This window comes from Lonchura striata, chromosome 1 (genome assembly GCF_046129695.1).
Source record: "Lonchura striata isolate bLonStr1 chromosome 1, bLonStr1.mat, whole genome shotgun sequence".
Classification (NCBI taxonomy): Eukaryota; Metazoa; Chordata; class Aves; order Passeriformes; family Estrildidae; genus Lonchura; species Lonchura striata.
In genome coordinates, this window is record NC_134603.1 from 21,278,368 (window position 1) to 21,291,788 (window position 13,421).

General features: G+C 40.2%; 1 protein-coding gene across 1 annotated transcript in view; it reads right to left on the reverse strand.

Moving 5' to 3' along the window:
* The window catches only part of GRHL2 (grainyhead like transcription factor 2), a 49,434-nt gene that overhangs the window by 5,247 nt on the left and 30,766 nt on the right, over nt 1-13,421 (reverse strand). Inside the window, exons 10-14 of the mRNA XM_077781398.1 lie at nt 10,116-10,203; nt 9,890-10,026; nt 7,875-7,906; nt 6,704-6,798; nt 1,707-1,792 (exon numbers count right to left, since the gene is read on the reverse strand). Of these exons, the coding sequence (XP_077637524.1) occupies nt 1,707-1,792; nt 6,704-6,798; nt 7,875-7,906; nt 9,890-10,026; nt 10,116-10,203 (438 nt within the window). The remainder of the gene's footprint in view (nt 1-1,706; nt 1,793-6,703; nt 6,799-7,874; nt 7,907-9,889; nt 10,027-10,115; nt 10,204-13,421) is intronic.

The window sequence follows — 13,421 nt, forward strand, 5'->3', positions numbered from 1 at the left end:
AACAAAAAGAAAAGATTAAAATCCATAAACAAAGAAGGAGAGTATGACTGAGGATCACTGGAGCTCCCTTTAAGATGTGGGGTTCTGTAATACTCAGAGGCTCAGTTCCTAAGTTCTTAATACTGAGAACAGAATGAAGCATTTAAGATACACACAATTACAAAATTACATGATTTGCTGCAATGACTGTAGAGAGAATATTTAAGAATATGCAGTTTGACAGCTTTTTGGCATTGTTTTACCCACAATATCCTACCAAAGAGAATTAAAATTTTCTGAATGTGTTCCTTCCAGTGAACTGAGACATTTTACAACAGATCAGATTTCTCTAGTGCCGAAAACATGCCAGTGAGTCAGCAGCTGCACTGACTGAGGTATGCAGAAACCCTTCCTGCTTCTGCACCAGCTTTGTTTTTGTTACATGGTGGCTGGAGAACAGGCATGGAGAGGCACAGACTACTGGAGAAAAAATATTCATGCTAGCTTGAACAGTTATAGAAGGATTATAACATTCTTTTACCTTCCATACAAAGACAAGATGAAATCATGTTGCAGCTTACCATGAATCAATCTGCTGCTGCCTCTTCAAGTAGAGCCTGGTTTTTGTTACCCATGTGCTCTGCCTGACAGCTGAGCTGCAGTCACAGCTAACAAACAGCATTGGCAGAAGCACAGTTAGGACATCCTTAGTGTGCCACCGACTATTCTCAGAGATACCCTCATCTAAAGAGGTGCTTTAAGCAAGTTCACTAACCCACAAATCTTTTTCTGCCTTCTGCTACTGGCCAAATATTGACCAAATAATTCAATCTTTACTGCATTAAAAGTGTTCAGTAAATGCAACAAGATACTGTGACAGTTTTCAGAGAGCATAAATATACACACTTCTAGCACTTGGCTGAGTTCTCTAGGGGCACTTCCATCCATTCCCGTCTTCTCCCCTACAAGTAAACAAGGCTGGAAATCAACTCAGCATCCCACATGTCAATCTCGCATTCCTCCACTGAAGCAGTGAAACACGTGATTATTTCTTAACTCTTCCCTTACCAAATTTCATGAGCCATCAGCTCATATAAAGAGGATTAAACACAGAAATAGCAACTCTTATGATGACAGCTAAAGGATAAAAAGCAAAAACTCAAAGAATGAGCAAAGAGGCAACTGGTAGGTAGGTCATGCTGTAAGCGAGGACTAGAGAAGGAATTTGAGACAACATATGAATGACAAGTCTGCACTGGCTCAGCACCTGCCTCCTACATGCTCAACAGCAATTGCACAAAGGCCATATGAAATTCCCACAGAAACAGAGCATCCTTGGGCCCCTTCTTGGAAACCAGGCTGGGAATGTACTGACAAGCTTTACAGGAAAGGATTCAACAGGCTCTGAACTATCTGTTCAGAAAGTTTCAGAAAATGAAGGTTGCACCTCTGTCTTTCCCTGACACTGGTTAACTAGTGCTATTCCTCAAAGTTCAAGTCTCCAATAATTAGTTCTGAGATGCTGTTTAAACCCCATAAACTAGCTGACAACACTGAATTAGGAAAATGATAGCATTTCAGAACTGTGCTCCAGAAAGCCTTTAAGAAATGCTTTAAATGCATTTGAGAATAACTTCATCTTTATATTATGGTTTATCTCAATAATACATGGAAAGCCTCAAGATTTTCTTGCCAAGAAAGACAATATGAGGATATTGGATACTTACAGCTTCCATTAGCCCCTTTACTGTGGGTGATTTCAGCATCAAAGCATCAAACACCTCATCTGTCTCCTTCCTCACATACAAAAGCACTGAAATAGAAAAAAAAAAATCAAACTCAAAGCAGGTTCAGTCAATTGCACAGATTAAATATCCCACAGTGAATAGAAAAACAAATATTAATCCATGACAGATAAAATGAAGCGCTGAAGATGATTTGCACTTAAAGATGTACCTTTAATATCATCAGTGATCTAGACATGGACAATACATTGAAATGGACATGGACAATGCATTGAAAATTCAGCAAATTTAATCTAATGTGAAGAATCTCTACCTTCCAGAATCTAAATCTCCATTTACAGAAAGAAGCTAAAAAGCAGTGGGGCCTTGTCCCTTGGTTATAGGGCAAAACACACAATCTAGATCATCTTAAACCTCTGTCTTGGCTTGTACCTCTCCAGGTTTAATCTAAAAGGCTGGGAAAGTATATTCAAAAAAGGCAAGTCTGGGCTGCCTTTAGCTGTGCCTTTGGGAGCAAAATCAAATAAAAGGTAAAGAAATAGTTGTCTCTGACATTACCATGCAGATGACTACAAATGCCCTGACCAGCATAAAAATAAACACTGGGGAAAATGAGTTCAAAGTAATTTGAGACTTTACAGGGAAGCCATTCAAGAGCACAGCTGGCAAGCAGGCATTTACCAGTGTGCCCACCTGCTTAGGCACCCAAATACCATTTGTGTTCCTCCTCCCTCAGATGTTAGCTGCTAGCTGTCCACAGGCACAGTGCCCTGCCCTCTCTAGCTTTTGCTTTCTTCACACTTGCAAAGGTAAAAGGAGGAACCTTGCTATAACATGGCAGAAGCAAACAGACCAGGTGCAAAGCATATAAGCATAGACACTAGAAAAGTATTTTAGGCATCATCTCACATAACTGATAAGTAGCAGATTAAATAAGATGTTTTGCAATTTATTTTGTTTCCTAAATGAAATGCCTTTTCAAATAGCACTGTTGCACAAACACACATGCACTGTGATGTCTGTGTGACAAGTTACATTGATAACCTTTTTTTTTTCGGTAGATAGAAAAGGAAATATTTTGAAACTACAAATTTTCATGGTCCAAGAGATATCTTCACCACGTAACTCAATAGATGACTCTCTCATTTGTGGAGAATTGTAGCTTCTTTGCCCAGGTTTTGAAGTGACTGGAAAGAAATAATGGGTAGCTCTGTCCCTTCACTTTGCCTACAAACCAAATACTCAGGTCAATGTTGGGTTTTTTGCATCTTCAATTCAGAAATATAAGCCACAAAACTGCTACCACAGCATGTAGAGTCACATCCTTTTCACTTATATTTTGGCTACTCTTTGGGGCCTGGTTTGAAAACATCCTTTTAATGGAGCTAGAAGCTGAGTCAACTTTGGGTCAAAAATGTAAACTGTCAAAATGTAAAAGAAAAAAAAAATCCACACCAGGAGTTAAATTTTGCCATGCCTGATATGTTTAATTGCATGAACAAGCACTCACTCAATGGGCTAATTTTACCAGTACTAACACTTTTATATTAATTTAGTAAACATTTTCCTTGTGATTAAAGGGTTGTCCTTTAACTCCTGGCTTTACAAACATCTGGAGCTCTGCCAGCCTTAACAATTACAAATGTATCTGAAAGGAGAAAAAAAAATCACTTGGTTCAAAGTTAAGCTTGGGTACATTACACAATCCCAGTGCTGAGCTTTACATCTCTGTTGTGCCTGGTGTGCCAGGCAACATTATACACATAGAGAGACAGGATTAGTAAGCACATGGAGGGTTGTTAGGTTTTTCTTTACTCTGACAGGTGTGAAACTCCTGGCTCTGATTCAGTAGAGCACTTTTCCACAAATGACTTGTGGTGACAGTGATGCCTTAGGATGTCCCTGTCTCATCCTTGCCCTTGCACTCTCTTATTCTGGTTTGTCTCAACAAATTTTCCTGGATGACAAATTCTCTCAAACAGCACATGTGAGTGAAAAAACAACCCTTTTTTTTTGAGTTATTCTCCAGACAGATCAGATCCCTGCCTCAGTGTACAATGCAGCCCCACAAGCTTTCATGCTGGCAGAGCAGCAGAGATGGCTGTGCAGGGGGCACAGCTAGAGAGGAGGGAAAAGGGCTGCAAAGGCTCCACTGGGCTCAGCAGCAGCATTACCACTACATGACTGTGACCATGTAACACAACTCACATCCTCTGATCCTACTGTCATCACATTCACAGCATCTAGATGGGATCTCTCTAACAGTACAAATTACAAGATTTGCAGGGGAACAAGGAGGAAATATTGTACAAGGTAATGAGCCATTTTTGCCTGAAAGTTACAAGATAAATCCAAATTTGTCTGATCTACTCCCTGGTCTTAGTCCTTAACCTTCTTGCCAGCACTGAAAACTACTACAGACCTTAATATTCTTTAGATGTTAAAAAGAATAGCAAAAGATGAGGGGAGATAAATTTGTCTTTAGTTACTTAAGAAATAGCCCCAAACAAACCAAATTGCAGAGGGGCAAACAGCCTTTGCTCAAGACAAGGGATGTTTTTGCACCAGTGAGACTTTTGGAAGCCAGGCCACCGAATTGAGGATTATGTGTGAATGCAGAAAAACAATGTTAGATACCTCTTTTAAAATTGTTATCAACAACACACATGAGGAAAAATGAAACTAAGGACACAATGAGTCAGTAAGACTTGAGGCATTAGGAAGGTCTGAGCCTGGGCACTACCAGTGCTGTGACTGGCACCCTATGAACAATGACTACAGTCTCTTTTAAGTAGTCTCTGGATAAAGATGTGGTACATCTTAGTCAAGGAAAGAAGGGCTGGTAGCTGTAATTTAGCTTTCCTTTCTCACTTTTGGAGTTTTTGTTACTGCCCAGGCACAAATTCCCTTGGATGGCTCTAAAACCCCTGATTGTTATGAATCCAAAATGTTTCAGAGTAGTTTAACATGACTTTCCTAAGAGGAAAAAAGCCAAACAAAAAAATTACTTTCTTGAAACTGAGAACTACAGGACTGGAAATCCACCTGATCTATAATTCAGCTGCTGGATTTATAATTAATGGGAAACTCCCTATGAAATCTGAAAGGAAAAGTGATTTGAAAACTTACTGAGAACTCAGAACAGGAAAAAGCCAAGTCTAGCCAAGTAATTAGCTGTGATGCACATTTAGTACAGATTAACATACTTTACATTTCTGTGTTGGGCACTTGGACTTCCCTGAGAGGTCAAGGAGATGAAAGAATAATTCAGAAAGAGGCAGCTACCTGAGTGAGAATATGAACCATGTTTGCAAATCCCTTCAGACCTGTTCTTTTGAAGGTTGCCCCTTAATATTTTTACTTCCACCAGACAGTGTTACAAGTAGGTCCATAAGGGTGAAGTCACACACTTCCACTTCAGTCCTTCAGTGGAGCTTGGACACCTCACTGGCTGCTATTTACCTGCACTTCTCTGCTAATAAGACACCTTGGGATTACACGGCATTTAATGCATATTTTAACGTACATTTTCACATATCAGACCTGCTCCCTATCAAACATTACACCTGTACCCCATCTACACCTGCTCTCTAGGAGTGATTGATTCTGCTGTACCAATAAATCTTGAGAAAAGAAGCTTCTAATATGGCAATGCTGGGGGAAAAAACCAAAACATTTTAATGCCCAGTGAATTCTCTGGCAAAGACAGAGTTCTCAAGTGGGTAGATTCAGCTGAGCTGCACACCATCAGCATGATCCCAGATGCAAGGTTCCAGATGGCAGGAAGTTCACCAAGGCAAAGGCCACACTGGAAAAGCCTTGGCCTCCAGCCAGCATAGTCCAAGATGAGAGAAACACTGAACAGGAAGGGGATGTGAAGAGAGCATCCTCCAGCTTCTCTGGTTCTGTGCCTCTCATGGATTTAATCACTTTACATAGTTTTGCAACCAGCTAATTTTTTTTTTTCTTTCTAATCTTACCTTTGAAATGCTTGCAAGTCCTGAATGATATCAAAACAACTAACCACAGCAAAGAACAGAAATAATCAAAGCAAACCAATACCTCCTTGCAGGCAGCTTCCTAGGCTTCCAGCTGGGAAACCCAGGTGAAATTGTAGGAAATGACAGCTCTTTATGTAGCCCTCATGGCTGTCATCTTCTACTTGATAATGTGAATTTAGCCAAAGTCTTGAGTCAATCAAATGCAAGTCTATGGTCAGTGCTAACCTCACATATTAAATGTAAGACTTAACTAAAATAACCGTATGTTCACATTTATTTAAAGAAGGTATGAGTCTCCATCCTATAATCTTCTATGCTTCCCCTGGTTCAAGCAGACCACCCTAACCGACAGAGAAACTTTGCAAATGCAGGCTTGTGGGAAGTAATTTCTATAAAGTTCAACTGCAACTGTAACAATACCCATCTGGGCAGTGAAAACAGTTAAGGGAAACAAACCCTTAAAAAATTCAGTTACATCTTCTGGAAGATGTCTCTCCATGTTTTATATTTCTAATAAGGTAGGAAATTTCTGATTTTATTCCAACCAATCTAAGTCTGCAGTCAGCAGGAGCTTGCCTGTTAAGGTCTCTGCATTTAACCCAATGCATCTTGCATATTTGCTTGTGATTGCAGATAGAACAGAAAAGATGAGCAAAAGTTAAAAATAGACCATCACAGATTTGCTACTGGAACTTTCATAAACTTTGTAGCTTGGCCCAGAACCAAGAAACTTCCTGAGTTTTTTTCTATACACTTCTCTCCTGATCCCTTCTTGAAAAAGCACAGTTCTTTTTTTTAAAGTAATTTTTAGCATTTGTTGCCTCCTTATAGCCTGCAGATGCAAAGATCTCTTCTTCCATCTACCCATATTTGCACTAGCATCCTACAACTGACTTTGTCCAAACCACACCTGCCCTTCCCACCTTGAGGGTTTGAGTCCCACACAATGATTTTTAACTGCTAAGAATTGACTGTTACCTCTTTTCAGACCTTCTTCTTTGATTTGTTTCAAAGGGGAAGGACCAAACTCCTCCTCCACAGGCCGGAACATCCTTTTGACCAGGATACTGCTACTAGAATACACAAACAGGGACCACCACAGTAAAACTGTGCTCACAGCAGAAGAGGAGACAACAGCAAAAGTCATGACTCACTTTGTACTCTGTCAAAAACACTCACTAGCTAGCACCAAAAGCCGAAACTGCAAGGACTTAGCTTTTGATGCTTATCTGAATTATCCAGGCCTTTTAAAACTGCCGAGACTGACTGGCTGGGACAGATGACAGGAAAACATGTTCCGATGTTACATGCTAATTTGAAAGCCCCAAAGGCCCTTAAGTGTTTGAGGGAAGGGTGGTGGGTATTGCTTGATGCAATAAACCCCTTTGTTTCTCAAATTCCACTGTAAGCCTTATGAAGAGCATTAGTTTTAAAAAGAATAAAAAGGGCCTCATGTTTTCAAGTCAGTGTTGACTGCAGGTGCTTGGCCAGTCCCTACCACAGGTCACTTTTTGCAGGTTTATGGCAGTGTAGTTATGTTACTCCATAATCTCAGATTTGAGGGATTCAAGCAATTTACAAAAGTATGAGGCTGACACATAATGCAGGCTGAAATTCAGCAGCCCATATTAAAACCCTTATTTCATGGCACCTCTAACTATTAGAGGGACTTTAATAAATTCTTGCAGTCCCTCCAAAGTCAGAGAGGGGATTCTCCCATTTCCAACCTTTGTCCTTCCCAGGCTCTCCCTTCTCTTTCTGTCTTTCTCTTCTGACACTTGGCCATTCTCTCTGCAGTTCCTGTATTTGTTGCATACACATGTGTGCACTGCTAAACAGCTTTCAGGAATGTAGTAAAGTTCAGTGCTTCAACAAAAAATTCTCGGTTTTTAAATTATTTAAGAACCCTCATGCTTACATAGATGGCACTTCACTGTCAAATATAATTGTCCTCTCCCTGTATCAAACCTTAGGGCTCTTTTACTTGGAAATGTATTAAAATACAGACATAAAAAGCAAACACTTTACATAGGAAAATATGAGGGAATGGGGAGAAATGGGTCAGTTTTATCTGATTTTGTAGTTTGTATCAACTTTCTATGAGTTTAAACTGTTAACTGCAAAGCTTGGGAAACAACAAATATCTTACCCTTCTCTCTCGTCATCTGTATTATAGTAAACCTAGAAGGATGGAAATAAAAATCAATTACTCCCAAAACTCAGACACTTGCTTAACAGAATAACTTCAAAAGGGAGAAAAGACAGTGTTTTGCAGTTTGTCATATGTTAAAAATCCTCTTCCTCCTATAAAACACAAACCTCTCGTTCTAACTGTTATCTGGAAGAAGAAGTGTGGCTTGGAGAAAATGCTGTTGAATATCATCTACTGGAAATATATTAAAGTTTATTTGAGCAATATTACCCTCTTCCCTGCTTTATATCATTTTCCCAATTACTTTACAATCCTCTTAATCAGATTGCTACTCACCTAAATAACCCCTAATACAGTTTAGGCCACAACACTCAAAAGCTTTTGTACATATTTAATACTGTCTGAAAATCTAATTAAACTATAAAGAATAAGATTAAACTACAGGCCTAAAGGAAATACAATTACTAAAGGTACAGCTGAACATTTTTTGCACAGGCTGTGGGCAGAAGCCCAAGCTCAGTTTTATGTAAATCCACGTAGCTCAGAGTCGCCGGGACCGAATTTACAACAGCAGCAAATGAAGCTGATAGTAGCAGGGGAGGTATAAAATCAGTCTGTTGTCCAACACTTTACAGAACAGTCAACCAAACTCCTCATAACGTGCCCACACTGCAGGTCTGCATCAACCAGTGCAACCCTGCAGCTGCTGAGCTGCAGTGCAAGTGCGGGTCAGAGGCACAGGGCACCACAGCCACTCCTGCAGGGCAGGGCAGGGCAGGGCAGGTCTCCAGCACTGAGGCTGGCAAGACACTTCAGAGCACACTCGACTCTCACTGGGAGCCTTCACTTCTGAATCTGTGCCATGAAAATAGCTCAGAGGTGTACGTGTGCAAAGCCGAGGTCTGTAACAATAAGTTACAGCAATAAAAAACATGGCTGAACGTTGCCGAAGAGCTAGGAAATGGGGATATCTTCCAGTTAGTTTAGAAAATTATTTACAGGATTATATATACTAAGGAATGTTTCCACCATCTCCTGTTTTGAAACAAATCCACATTTTGGTTAGAAAGCCATGAGGACAGAAGGTACCCAACACTGACATGTGAGTGGGCGTCTTTCCAATTTGGGAGAGTAAGCCAGTGACAGCTGTGATTACAACGTCTGTGCTCTTTGTGCTTTGCTCAACTACAATTCTCACTGCTTCAAAATAATTGACAATTCCAATACTCAGTTTCATTTAATCTTCATCATTTTCATATTTTTCAGCAAGATGCATATTAAATTTTCTAACCAACTATTTGTCTTTATAAACACATGCATAATGGTTTCATTCTACTCCCTGAGATGCTAATATATAACACGTTCATAGTAAAAAAGTTGTCAGAGCTGACCCTCCAATTCAGGTTTTCAACTTCCCAGCAGGGGATAAAATAAAAAAGAGCCAAGTCAGGAAAGACTTCCTTATGATCGTAACTGCCAATACTGAGTATTTACATTAGTATGTTAGAGTTTTACTTAGAAGAGTGAAAATATTTTTTTCAAGGAATTTCCAGATCTCTAGGTGATGCCAACAGAAAATGGATAGTGGTGCTTAGTGACCCTACTCTCGATGTTTCTACACGTGTTAAGAGCTTGGTCTTTGTTTTCAGCTGTGACAGGGAGGGGGATCTCTGCTACCACAAGGTGGCACTTCATTTCACCAAGCCAAAGAGTGCACTCAAAACCAGATTGTGTTTCGGTCACAAATCAACGTTATACTTAAAAGCAGAAGAATGACAGAACTGTAACAAAACCAAACTAGTCAGTTGTCAAAGAAGCATAAATTCCTTTTCACCCAGAACTCCGAAAGGTACTTGCCTCTTGTAAGGTCTTCTACAAATGATGTGCCAAAACTGCATTTACCAAAATGAGAGCTGAAAGAAGTGGCCTCCAGGAACAGCAATTTATTTCCCTAAAACCTGCCCCAGAGCAGAGGCAGCCAGGTGGCACCTGCTCATCTCATTATTTCCTACCTGTCCAGTTCTTTGTAGGTTTCCAAAGTGAACATCCGGTATGAAGAGAACTGGCTGGGAATCCAGGTCAGCCATTGTTTTGAAGAAGGTGATATCACTCTTTTTCTGCAGAGGGAGTGCACTCAACTTCCCTTCAGCTGTTAGGTGGATCACAAAGCACAGAGTTGTGAAAGGAGGAATGTTCAGCCTGATTTAGCCCGAGACCAGAAAGGCCCACTTCACTCACCATTATTACATGATGTTTGGGATGCCTGGCCTTTGCCTTTCTTCCTGTTCTGCTTTCTCTCTTCATCTCGGATTTTCCTTTCTGCTCCCTGATGCAAAAAAGACAACCCACAGATATTACCCAAAGAGGAACCACTGTGAGCATTGTACTTTGCAATGCCTGGAAATACGCATCAGACACACAGAAATGCTGAAAGATAAACTGGTTATTTCACTGAAGACAGATCTGCCCAGTCTGTTGGAAAGGTACCGGGCTTTGCATAGATCACCTGTGCCTGAGACTCAGCTGGCACATCCAGTAGCTCCCAGGGCTGCAGACAGCAAGGGAAACATATCCACATGTTGGTTTGGAGGAGTCAGGACAGGCAGTGTGCAGTCTGTAGCAGGACTGATGCCAGCACAACTTGTGCAAAAGGCATCCCCAGCCCAGAGGCTGCAATGGACAGAGTGCTCAGGCCAAACATTTTGTGTATGTAATGGCATAAAACACCTGCAGGATCACTATCATTTTACATAATGTCTGTGCTGAGGTCTTCCCTAAACTCTCCTCCACCCAGGAGAATCTCTCCAGAAATAGGAAAGCAATGTAGCACTGCCCTATTAGGCACCAGGAACTCCTGGGAAGTTGCAGGCTTCTGTAATGTAAATACACTCTCAACAAGTTTAAAAAATAAAACTTGTTACTGACATAAAAAGCAGCAACACCTCCTTTGAAGTTCTCCTAATTTACTTTATAAATAATACCTATCACATTGTGAAGGGTAACGAAGATCCATATGCTCCCAGACGGTTGGCATGGAAGATTACAGAATTTTTTTCCAAAATGAAATTAGAGGTTTCTTGAATAGAAAGGGAGAGGAGGAACATAAGGAAAGCAAAAAACACCCACTCAAGATGGCAAAATTCACACATGAGTCAATGAACCAAGTTTAGAAAGAGTGCAAGGAAAGATGTACTCTTGGCTGTGATCTATCAGTAGATTTCCAGAGGCTGAAAAATCTGGAGGAAGAAATAACTCTTTAGGAAAACAATGTGTCAGACAAACACTGCCTCCAGACCAGGTCGCAGTCCAGTTGTCACTCACCAACCTCAACCACAGAAGCCAAAGGATTCAGAGTTGTGCACTTATCAAAATTGTTTCTAGAGGTACTTTTGTAACCTTTAATGACATCTGTTCTAAGAAAGGAGCAAAAATACACAGCCATTGTTTATGTCTCCATACATTTATGTCACAAAAAACACCTCCTGAGAAACCTGTGCTGCACAAAGAGCTCTGCCAGGCAGCCACAGCCCTAGCTACCACTTGGTGCTGCCACTCTGCTGCTCACAGGGAACGGGATGAACCACCAAAGTATTTCATACACAGCAGCAAGTGTGAGTTTCCTCTCAGGAAAGCAGAAACTGAGGAGGACTCAGCCTTTTATACATAAAAAAATATATGTTTTACTGATTTTCTGTATATTCTTTGCAACCATGAACTTGATGACACTTGACAGCTTTCTCTTCATTCATTCATTCAAACCAACACACCCCAAGATCTCTGGGGTGCAGGCATTCCCTGAGCTGGGCAGTCATTCCCATCCACCAGTGTTGATTTTTGCCACAGCCACTTCCCAAATGTGGCAACTGCAATACCCACAAAACTACCTACCAACCCTTTTGAGCTTTGAGCAGCCCACACAGCACATGGCAGGGGCCAGCTAAGCCTACAGGATGGATGTCACAGTCACAGGGACAAGACCACAAAATGATTTTTGCATACTAGAGTATTTCTGCTGCATTGTTTTGACAGCTGAGCCATCTGACACATATCTAATAAACCACAGTTGGCACATCTCTTCAGGACAGAAGAAATTACCCTCCTACAGGGGACTATAAACTATGCTGTGACCAGTGAAATGATGAAAAGAGTTTATAATTTTTCCATTGATATCTGGGCTTTGTATAAATGCAAGGAGTACTTCCGCTACTAATCATTAACAAAATGCAGCCTACAAATTTTAGCTGATTCAAAGTGTTTTCTTCCTAATCCTTCAACTCATTTAAACTGAAGTCTTGCACTCTAGCTCCAGCCTGACAAAGCCCTTGCCCTCATAAGGACCACTCCCATCACCACTCTGACACTCATGTGCACACTTGCTTCTAGTTCCAGGCTAAAGCATTCCACATCTCATTGGGCAGGCACATAGACATCAGCCTTCTTCTCTCCAAAGCTGAAGATTAACAGGCAATTGGAGTTGCTCAACACACTATGACAGTCCATCTTCTCTATGATGCTCCACACCAAAAACAAGGACGCAAGAACTGCACATATTCCAAAGAACATGTATTTTTTCAGGTCAAACAAAACTGGATTAATTTATTTTATAGTGGATGAATGTTATGGTATTTGTCAAGTTCTACTTTCTTTTCAGCAAAGATAATCACATATGGAAAATCAAGTAGCTCTGAAGTCCCAGTTCTTTCATACACAGTGGCTAAAGCATTGTGCAATATATAAATATAAATATAAATATGCCTGGTAGCAATATATAAATATAAATAGGCCCAGTTTCCCTGACAACCTACTTAAGGAATAAAAATTATATATTCTTATAATGCAGCATCAGTGATCTGCACATGATAAAAAGACTGCAAGGCAGAGAATTAGCACTGACAAAACAAGATGTGGACTGTAACAAATTCTTTGAAGATTGCCTACTGAAAAACAAACATGGACAAAAGACTGGAGGACAAATAGGGAGTATGATAAAGTTAGATTTGTTAAATAACATTTACAGCCTTTGCAGCATTTATCTCCATATATTTATGTCACAGAGCACATTCTGGACATGAGTTGGTGTTGCTCTCAAATTTATATGTCAACTAATATTAAAATCAAGGAATTGCCAGAAAAAATACTAACATATATATATAATATGTACCATTAAGCTAAATGCAGATTTATTTCTTCAAAGATAACTCTTCCCACAACAGCTATGCTGTGTTGCAGCTATAAGACAATAATTTGTCAGCAAATATTCTTAAAAACTGCACACCTCCACCTGCGATTTATTTTAGTGAATATACAAATACACCCACTAGTCTTAAAGAGGCACCACCACTACAGAGATAAACATTTTTAATAACACTTCAGGCACAGAAACATTTTTTTCTGCCATGTTCTAGAATGAGAAACATTTCACACGTAGGGAGGAGGAATTTACTGTACAGTTCCAGTAGGCCAGGTGATTGTAATAAATCAGGTATACTTTTCTCATCAGCTTCTCTTTGAGGCTGTCAGATTGGGGCATAACAGCACAGTTCA